Here is a 10,094-nt window from a genome sequence, read left to right on the forward strand (position 1 = left end):
CCTTTTTTTTTTTTTTTTTTTATTAAATAGCACATTCTGCTGCATTTTTAAACAGCACATACCCATCTGATGTTTTTCTGGAAGCTCATATTGTTTTCCATAGTACTTCTGAAATATGAAGTGCTCACATTTTGTGGGAGAGGGAACCGCAGATTCCTCTGGCCCATCTGGGGTTGGAGTGATTCATCTGGAAAGCTTTGTATTAGCATCTACCACTTGAGACCCAGAGGTTAGCATGCTGGCTGTATATTAAACGCCTCTTGCCTTTCTGATACCAAATTGATGTTTTCTAATTAAGAATACAAGTGCTCTGTTCCTCCCTGAAAATCCCTCTTCACTTCACAAGGGCCTTTGGAAATCTCATCACTGAGGAGTCCCAGTCTAGAGCTGCGTAGGCTGGAGAGCACAGTATCATAAGGAGTGAGAAAAAGCTGCTGCCGTTAGGACACCAACATCTCAAAAATACAAGTGTGAGGCAGCAAGACTTCAGTGTCTGAGGGCAAAACTCTCGTTACAGCCTTCCTTGTTATGCTGGTGTTTCTGCTTATACCTGACGTGGCTGCGGCTGTGGGCTAACCGCTTAATTTCATTGCAGGTGGGGAAATGGAGGCAAAATTGGGGACCTTGCTCCTCCACCCAGCAGGATAACATGAGGATTAGCTCATTTGTTAATGTGCTTTGAAGTTGAAGTGCTTTGAAGATAAAATGTCCCGTGTTGATGCTTAAGTACTTTTAGTCATTAGTGACACTGTCAGTGGCAGGTGATAGAGCTGAAAGGAGTAGGGCTGAGCATTGAAGAGCAATTGATGAAAGAAAGACACAGTGAGTTCAGTGAGCACCTTTGATTATTGTGTAGACTGGAGCAGCAACTCTGTGGAACTGATAGCATTTTAATGATGTGCCTATTGTTGTTGAGAGGAACATTTACTTATAATTAACATAAAAAGGACTTTTCGTTAAGACAACTGGACACCAACAAGCACTTTCATTCTGGTTTGCTGAGCTAATGTAGGCTGCCTTACCACAAAGGTCTCACTGGTTTGGGCTAAGCTGCTCTGGAAAAAAGATTCCTGATTTCTTCATAAGGGAGAATTCACAGTACAAATATGTGGTAGAAGATTTGATCTCTGTGTAATTGCTTTAATAAGGAACTATTGTTAGTTGTATATTGATAATAGGAAACAGTAGGAGGTTTGGCTCAGTACAAGAGGTTTGGTTGTGCTTTCAAACTGTAGCCAAGCTCCTTGAGACAAAAGGTTTGGAAAACCCACTAAAACTGGTTTCCTAGGTTTTTTATTTTCCATGTGAATTTAACCCCACACAAGAGGGACCAGATTTAAAAGTGAGAAGATTTCAGGCTTTGTTCAGTTCTGGGCTGTTTATGCCCATCTCAGCAAGGGGCCCAATTAGTGTATTTTTAATAGGATTTTTGTCTCTCTTAAAACTGTAAATAAGCAGAAATAACGCAATCTGTAATTACTGCTCTTGGGAAGAAAAACATTTGCTGTTATCAAGAAATATGGTTTTGTAATCTTGTACAGAAAATCCTCAATCTGCTCAGATTGCACACCACTCCAAAAGTTTAAAAAACAAGAAAAAAAAAGAAGGAAGAAGGAGTGGGGGATGCTATTTCCCAGCAGGGTATCTGCGAGGTTGAGCCAAGAGGGTTTCTTTCTGTTCTGCTGAAGGGTGGGATGAAACTCCTGGGTGTTGAGTACAAGGAGGCAGGCAGCCGGGTGGCTGACTGCAGTTTAGATGTCCCTGCATTCCAGTGCTAGAAGTGGTATTTGAGACTGTTCATCGACCTAGTCCTCTGCCCTCTCCCTTCACCTCCCCTGCAGAACTACCAGAAGTCTAGTATGTCTCGTAGCTTAAAGGAGGTTGCTGATGTTGCAGGGACCTCATCATCATGAATGGCTTCTAGCCTGTCTCCGAGTTCTGCTTGTGCAGGGCTGTGTCCATGTATTGTTGGTGTACTCATTGCTGCTGAGACAGTCCTTCTGGAGGGTGATATGGACTCTTTAAGCTGTTGTTTTGCATGGAGAAAACCTCATGGAGGATTGCTGTGAAAGGATAGCATCATATTTTTTAGAGTGGCAATTGCTGGAGTATTAAAAAATAAAAACCCAACAGATTTTTTTAATTTATTTTTTCACACTGGTTTGTGTGTTTTGTGCTCTCTCTCTTTGCTCTTCGTCCCCCCTTCCCCCCAGTTTAGTTCACTTGTAGCTCTGTTTTTTGCTTGTTCTTTACCAGTGCTACTGTCCCAGACATTTGCACACTGTTTGTAATTGGTCTTTTTACTCTGTTACATCTGTGTGTTTTTTCTTACTCTAGGGGCTGAGGTGAATGCTTCCCCACTCTGGAACTTGGCACAGGTGAAAATGGAGCCACAGGAAAATGAGGAGGCCAATGTACATGGCCACGGGGTCCTAGGCAGTGATGTCTTTGAGGAACCTATGTCAGGCATGAGCGAAGCTGGGATGCCACAGAGTCCCAATGGCTCTGAGAGCAGCTATGGTTCTCATTCTGCTGACAGTCTGATGGGATCCTCACCTGTCTTCAACCAGCGCTGCAAGAAAAAAATGAAGAAGATGTGAAAAGAGACAGTCTTTTTATTTAATCCTGATGGTATGTGATAGACTTGAAACAGAGAGAGCACTATGATGGCTATGATTCATAAATAGGGGCTGGCCCTGGTGTGTCAGGGACCTTGCATAAAATTATTATGAGCCTTTTGATGTAAAGTGCCCAGCTCCCCTCTTTAATGACTTTTGTACTCCATCCTGACTCATCACATTGAAGATCATCTTCTAAATTTGATGGTGTCATGGCTTGCTTTGGTGGATTAATGAGAATGTTACCAGTGGAAAGTAGTTGTGAGGAGATTTGCTATGTCATAGAATCACTGAATAATTTGGGTTGAAGGGATGTCTTGAGGTTTCTAGTCTGTAGTCCAGCCCCCTGCTTGAAGCACAGCCAATTAGAGCAGGTTGCTCAGGGCCTTGTCCAGATGATTTTTGAATATCTCTTTGGGCAACTTTTTCTCGTATTTGACTACCCTCATAGTAAGAAAAAATATATTCTTGCATCTAGAAAGAATTTCCCATGTTCAAACTTGCGTTCATTGCCTCTCGTTCTATCACTGTCTGTCGTTGAGAAGAGCCTGACGCTTGTGTTCTCTAACCTGCACATCAAGTGGTTGTATGCAATGAGATCTCTCTTTAGCCTTTGCTCTTCTCAAGTCTGAAGAAACCAAGCTCTCTCAGCCTCTCCTTGTATGTCCTGTGCTGCAGCCCCCTAACCACCTTTGTGGTCTTCCACAGAAATTGCTGCAGTGCCCTTACTGTAAGGAGGAGCACAAATGTGAATGCAGTCCTCCAGATATGGTCTCACAAGTGCTGAATAGAGAGAAATAATAATTTCCCTCAGCGTGCTGGTTACAGTCTTGCCAAATATTGTGGACAACAAAACAGTCTTAAGGATAAGGTTGGGGAGCCATCCCTGCTGCTGCTGAGCTCACAAAGATGGTGTAGGATGGCCTCACAGTGCTATCAGCCAGTTCCTTCAGTGCCTTCAGATCCATCCGCTCTGGTTCCATGGACTTAGGTATGTCCAATTGGCTTAAGTTCTTGTGAACTCAGTCTTCCTCTGCTGTAGGTAACACTCTGCCAGTAGATCCAGGGACCTGGCAGGCCTGAAGGCAGACTTTACCAGTGAAAACAGGCAAAAAAGGTGTTGAGTACATCAGCCTCAAGCTACAAAGTGCATCCTTTGTCACTAAGTTGCCTGCACCATTGAGGAGTAAACCCGTGTTTTGTTTAACCTTTCTTTTGCTTCCAGTGTATTTAAAAAAGGCCTTCACATTTTTTACCAGTTTCAACTCTAGCTGAGTTTTGGCTTTCCTAACTGTCCCTGCATGCTTGGGCTGTGTCTCTGTATCCCTGCTGGCCAGTCCATCCTCACTTCCACCTCTGTGTACTTTTTTCTGTGTGTTTGAGTTCAGTCAGGAGTTCCTCAATCATCTGTGCTGGTCTTCTCTCATACCTGCTTTACTTTCCTCTCATCACAAAGGACAGTTCTTCTACTTTGAGGAAACTTTCTTTGAAGATAAGGCAGCATTCTTGGTCCCCTTTGGGAGGCCACGGCAGTCCCTCCTGAGACCCTGCCAAGGCGTTCCTTGAATAAACCAAAATATGTTGCCCTAAAGGTCCAGGACTCAGGCTTGTACACGTTTCTCAGGATTTTAAATGCCACAGTTCCATGTCTGCTGCAGCCAAGACCTTCAGATTCTCCACCAATTCTTCCTTGTTAGTAACAAGTCCCACAGAGCTTCTTCTCTAGTTGATTTCTTGATCATCTAGTCAGGGAAGTTGATATGGTTTTCTGGAGAGATCAAAGGAGCTTTTACTATTGGTGTGAGCCAGTACCGGCAGTGCAGACTTTTCCTTTGCTTTCAATGGATTGAGTGCAGCAACTTCAGGCTGGCAGAGGTTTCCTATTCAAAGTTGTTATCTTGACAACTTAGTCTGAAACAGAATCTATTTTGCTGCTTGCTTTTATGGCTCAGCTGACTGATGGCATTTTTTTTGTTCTGCACAATCCTCAGTTGATCAACTCAGTCTTTAACTTGATTCAGTGAGTGTATCTCTCAAAAAAGCTAGAACGAACATGAATCAAGAATGAACAGCCACTTAAACTGGCTTTATACCTGTAACCCATTGGGATGTTTGAGGGAGATTTACCAAACCTCCCATTTGTCCTTACAATTGCAAGTTTATCTTTTCAAAGAATGAGCTCCAGGCATAGTATTTTTGTTTCTGTATAACATGCCTAGCTTTAATTCTTTTTTCCGAACTATATTTCTTTTCCACTTTATAGAAGAGGATGCCAAACATAAAATTCCTCAGTGTCTAATAAGAATGTGTGACCACAGGCTTTTTTTAATAGACATCGGAGTTAAATTGTCCATTGAAGTTTTAAAGATTTCTCCTGGGGGGTAAATTCTAGCTATTTGAAGCCTAGTCAGTAGTAGAACAGTGGACCAGCTTATCAGGAAATCTTTCTTTTGATTCCCTCTGAGTCACCATTAGGCATGCTGCAATGTCCCTGTTTTCTCAGCTGTAAAAAAAGAGAATAGTAGTATTTGCCTCTTAGAAGTGTGTTTGAGATTTAGTTACTATTCAAAAAAGGCACTGTGTTCCTTCAGAGAGTTTTGTGAGAGTTGTGAGCTTTTCTTCCATTTGGGTGGGACTGTCGCTGGCTGGAGAATGCTTAGATGGACACTGAAATGTTACTGACCTTTATGATACTGGTTCTAAGGAAAACCGCTTATGAAGAAATACAGCACAGTTGTGCTGTTCAACTGCCCAAGTACAAGGCATGCATTTGGGATGGTGTCTTCTCACTCAGCTTTAGATGTCTGCAGCTAAATTTGTTCCTCTGGGCCCCATTTGTAGCTGAAGAGAAGTAGTCATTCTTAGGTCACTGTTCATCTGGCTGTGAAGTAGAAGTATAAAGCCGCTCAGATGGATGGCATTTTTAGAAATGTCTATTTTTCCTTTGTGTGCCCATAAAGTGAGTTCAACTTGACTACCTCAGCTGAAGACATCCATGCCATCAGGGTCTGAGTTAAGTGACCTGACTGTAACACCTTCCTGTCTGGGAGTCAGAGGAGACTTCCTCCTACTGGGCTAGTGCTTTTTCTCTCATACACGTTTTGTAGAGCTCGCCATTAAAATGGTAGTACTGGGCTAAAAGCAGACTGTCCATCTTACCTAAACCAGCAGATCCAGTGTTCTCCACAACACACACAATGTGCAAGGCTGGGGCCTGGAGGCTCGGCCCTTGTGTCTTTGATACTATGTGAGAACACCTGTCATTGGGCCTTTCTCTGTAGATGCTTTGCCAAACTGTTGTAGTAAAGTATTCTTGAGGCCGGGGCACCTGAGTCCCTTGCACTGTTTTGAGGAGGCAGAGGACAAGTGGCTGCTGCCAGCATCACTTGCTCATTTGAAAGATTCCAAGTGGGCTAAAAATGAAAATCTGCTGTGCTCTAGGGCTTTGGTTAGATCTTCTAAGCATCAATCTTAAGTGCTTTCTTTGTATTGCTTGTGTACAGATGTTCTGTCTTACTTTTAATTGTATTTTTATATTTCACAACCCTTTTCCACACCCATTTCACTCTGTAACACACACACTCTGCAACAAGCCAAGCCTGAGTGCTTTGAGTATATTTAAATACAGTGGAAATTCACCCTCCATGGATTCAGCTGTGTTGTTGCAGCGTAAGAGAGAGGTGATACTGATTCTTTTTAAGATGTGTGTTTGTGCAGAGATGAGAAATGCATCACTTGCACATTTAAAAATGATGGCAGAGTAAAATCTGTACCTCCCATTCCCCCCGTTAAGTTAGGTGTTGCTTCTGACATTTGTGTGCTTGATGTTTCCTTTTATGCATATGGAAGCTTTACCTTCTGGGTGAGCCCTCCCGCTCCAAATGTTTACCGTCCTTAGATTTACGGTTGTGTTCATCATGCATGAAATAGTGAAATCTCAAATCTAGCTCACAAAGTCAGATACAGACAATATGCTCTTTTGATGAATCAAATACGATTTTTCTAGGTGTTAATGCAGCCTTGGGCAACTCGTGAGGAGTTCATTGACCATGTAATCCTCAAATTTCAAGCCACAGTTATATTATGCAGTGGGTTGGAATGGAGCTCAGCTCCCGCGGTTGTTGTTTTTTGCTGGTGGCTGGTGAAGCGCTCTGCCAACCCACCCGCTTCACTCGTCTGCAGTTTCGTTGGTTCTTTCATCTTTCTCCCTTCTCTTTCCAAAGGTGGGTGGGTGACAAATTGGAATATTGAGTATTGACCACGTCCATATCCAGTAGCATTGATGTCTTTAGTGATTTATATTGCTATGATTGAAATTGGTGGGAACTTTGATATCAATTTGGAGAGCAAGATCTGTGAATTACTTGGCTTTTGAAGTGTTTTGCATGGGAATAATACAAGATTGTAGTTGAGAGAGCGCTATGTATCATATTCCTTTTTCCCTCTAGCAATACCTTTTTATTCCTTTTGAAGAGTTTTGCCTGGTATCCAACAAAGCGCACTGTATAAACAGCAGTGTAACAACTTCAGTATACAGCTGTATATCAGACTGTGCTACCTAGTGATTTAATTCCAAGACCATCCGTGCTAATTTGAATATGCATAATGCTGTGCAGAAAAAGAGATGTTTCCTGCATAGAAATTTACAATTTAAAAAGAAAACAGGAAAATAAGATTAGGTAGGGTAGGTGAGGCCAATCTGATTATGTGCTCAATTCTGAGACTAATGCACATGTTATGTGTGAAGGTTGTTTTACTTCAAATGTTTTTGTACATGCATGTGAGTGAAATATGTAACTATGCTTGGGTTTATATGGAACAGAATTGCTTGGAAATATTTTAGGGTTTTGGGTTTTTTCCTTGCTCTCCTGGAGAGAGTTTCTTTGTAATTTCTAAGAAAGTAAAAAGAATTATTTGGTAATAAAACTCCTAAAGGTGTCGTGTGGATTTTTTTGTTTGTTTTGAAGAATGGTGCTGTGAATGCAGAGCCTGGTCTTGGGGTTCTGGCTACTCTTAACGTGAGGTCTGAAGTAGACCTTTTTGCAGGCCTGAATAAGGTACTGAGATGATAGCAGTGTTACTGTCACAAGTAGGGAAACGAGAGATATTATTGCAGGACGTGGCCAGAGAAAATGGAAGTCTTGTTTTTCATGGGTGCCAGTGACAGTGAGCTCCAGAAATGGTATTAGTACCACAGTGCTGGTATTGGTGTTCACCTGGCACACACAGGTTGCTGTTTCTGAAGCAACTACTTATATATATAACTTGTACTTCTTCTATTACCAGACTGCCTAGGAGCCCTGCTCCAAGTCTCGTGCTTTCCCCTTTTATGTGCTGATCTACTTGTTCTACATACTGCTTTTTTCTCCGGGACTGCTTTAGGCTGCAGTGAATGAAGCACGGTGTATTTTCCCCTCTTGACTGTCATCGTAAAGCTGAGGGGGGGTGTTTGCTGCTCAATAGCCCTGCTAAGCCATTGCAAACCACACATCATGAACTAGGATATAGCCCTGTGCTATATCCTAATGCCAGGAGAGGGGGAATAATAATCATAGTGGTTCCAATCACCCCTGTATCTGAGAGCAGTCTGTCCACAGGACTGCTGTCCTCCAAAGTCCACACATTAAATTTCCCAGTCTGGGAGTGAGCCTTGGAGGTAGGTGTGCTTCCCAGTTCCCTGGCAGAGCCTGGAGGAAGAGGACAGCAGTCGCCCCTTGGGATTGCACCCCACCAGATTAAAGCACAGGTCCACTTGTATCCCAGTTTTGTTTCCGTCTGCTCCCAGCAACCTGAAGTGCTGGTGCTGATGATAGAGACCACCTCAGCGAGGGGGGGGACCCCGCTTCCCTGCGCTGTCTCCTGAGCTCTCCTCTGACTCTTGTCCCCTTGCCCTGCTGCAGATGTGGCTGTGACCGGTGACCTGCAGGGCTGGGGGTGGCTGTGGCCATGTGGTGGTGCTGGCCACACGCTGCTGACGGGGGGCTGCCAACTGGGGTGGGGGGGATGCTGCAGCCCAGGGAGGGCTGCTCGCAGCTGCAACAACAACCTCTCTCCTCCCCCCCCAAAAAACCCCAAACCATGTCATTTTCGCTGCGTCTTTTATACTGGAGATTAGAATCGCCTCTTCGTTGCCATGGAAACACTCGCATGAAAGAAGACGACCTCATTATGAGTTATGATGAAATCTCCTTTGGGGTGGGCTGGGAGCCCAGCACCCTTGCAGCAGGGAGAGCGGGGCTGGGGGGGTCTGTGGCAGGGGGTGGTGGGGTCCTCACCCCTTTCGCGCTGATGCCTGGTGCCCGTCAGGGTCCTGGCATCCCTTCTCTGTGCTTTTCCCTCAAATCTCAGCTGCCATTTCTGAGCCCAAACTGAAGTCCCTACAACTGTGCCTTGCTCTCAGCGTCCTGCCCCGTCCGAGCCACTCTGCTCGCCCTCTGCCACCCCTGCCTCTTCACCGGGGTTTGCCCCCATCCCTCCCTTGACCTGCATCGCTTGCTCTCCTCCTGAGCTCCTGGTGGCATTTCTGTGCCCTCACTGCCCAGCTTCTCGTGGCACGTTGCCGCTACCTGTCTTGAATTGCAAAGCAGATTTAGGAAACATTTTTTTCTCCAAGTCATAAAAATCTAAAAAGACTATTTAACTTCACTTTAGCCAAAGTTTTCCTTTCTTTTTTTTTTTTTTTTTTTGCTGGAGGAAAAGAAGCTGGAGCTTGGATATGCTTTGAAGGAAGGATGCCTCTCTCGGAAGGCCAAATTTGGTTGTGATGAGACTTTGGGGTGGTGACCCTCTGTCCTTTTGTTACGAGCATTGTACAGTCCCCTGGGCTAGTCTGTCCCCTTGCCCATGGAGTCCATCCGATTGGGAGGCAAGGGAAAGGTGGGATACCGGATTGCAGGGAAACCCAAGGATTTTCAGATCATGTGCTGAGATAATCTGGGCTGTTACTAGTGTAGAGCGATTGCTAATGACTTCATGTTCCTCTGAGAATCTGTGGAGGTTTATGAGAAATGAACATCTTGTCTCTGGTGTAAATGCTGATGGGTCTTCTCAGCTGCTCCGTCTTGTTGCTGCTGGAAAACTAGCGGCCCAGCATGGAAGGAGTGTGTGATTCCAGCTCCAGCATAAAGCTCCTCCATCCCTGATGCCTCCGGGCTGAAGGAGGGAGGAGAGTCAGGACTTGCACTGAAAGAGAAGATCAGGCAGGGGGTCGCTGTGGCAGCTGGGGCCAGGAAAGGAGCATGCTCTGGAGTCTGTGGTGCCCTGCCTTGCCAGAGCTGGCATTTGTTAAAAGATTTTGCAAATTACCCTTTCTGGGTATCAGTTTCAGGGTATTTTGAGAAAGGCTGGAAACATGATATTGTTTGCCAATACTAACACAAACAAACAGATACGAAAATCAGTCCCTTTTTTTTTTTTCATTATATTTTCCAAGCATGGAGGAGCTACGGTGTGGGTTTGGTGTTCCTGATCTTGCCA

General features: G+C 44.4%; 1 protein-coding gene across 2 annotated transcripts in view; it reads left to right on the top strand.

The window, feature by feature from the left end:
- Positions 1-7,552, top strand: part of SUPT7L (SPT7-like STAGA complex gamma subunit) — a 19,677-nt gene extending 12,125 nt beyond the window's left edge. For both annotated transcript variants that reach the window (XM_014950991.1, XM_014950990.1), the window contains one exon: positions 2,338-7,552. In XM_014950991.1, the coding sequence (XP_014806477.1) occupies positions 2,338-2,600 (263 nt within the window). In that variant the 3' untranslated portion in view covers positions 2,601-7,552. The remainder of the gene's footprint in view (positions 1-2,337) is intronic.
- Positions 7,553-10,094: the final 2,542 nt, after the last annotated feature.

This window comes from Calidris pugnax, unplaced genomic scaffold, assembly GCF_001431845.1.
Source record: "Calidris pugnax isolate Ruff unplaced genomic scaffold, ASM143184v1 scaffold24, whole genome shotgun sequence".
NCBI classification, from domain to species: domain Eukaryota; kingdom Metazoa; phylum Chordata; class Aves; order Charadriiformes; family Scolopacidae; genus Calidris; species Calidris pugnax.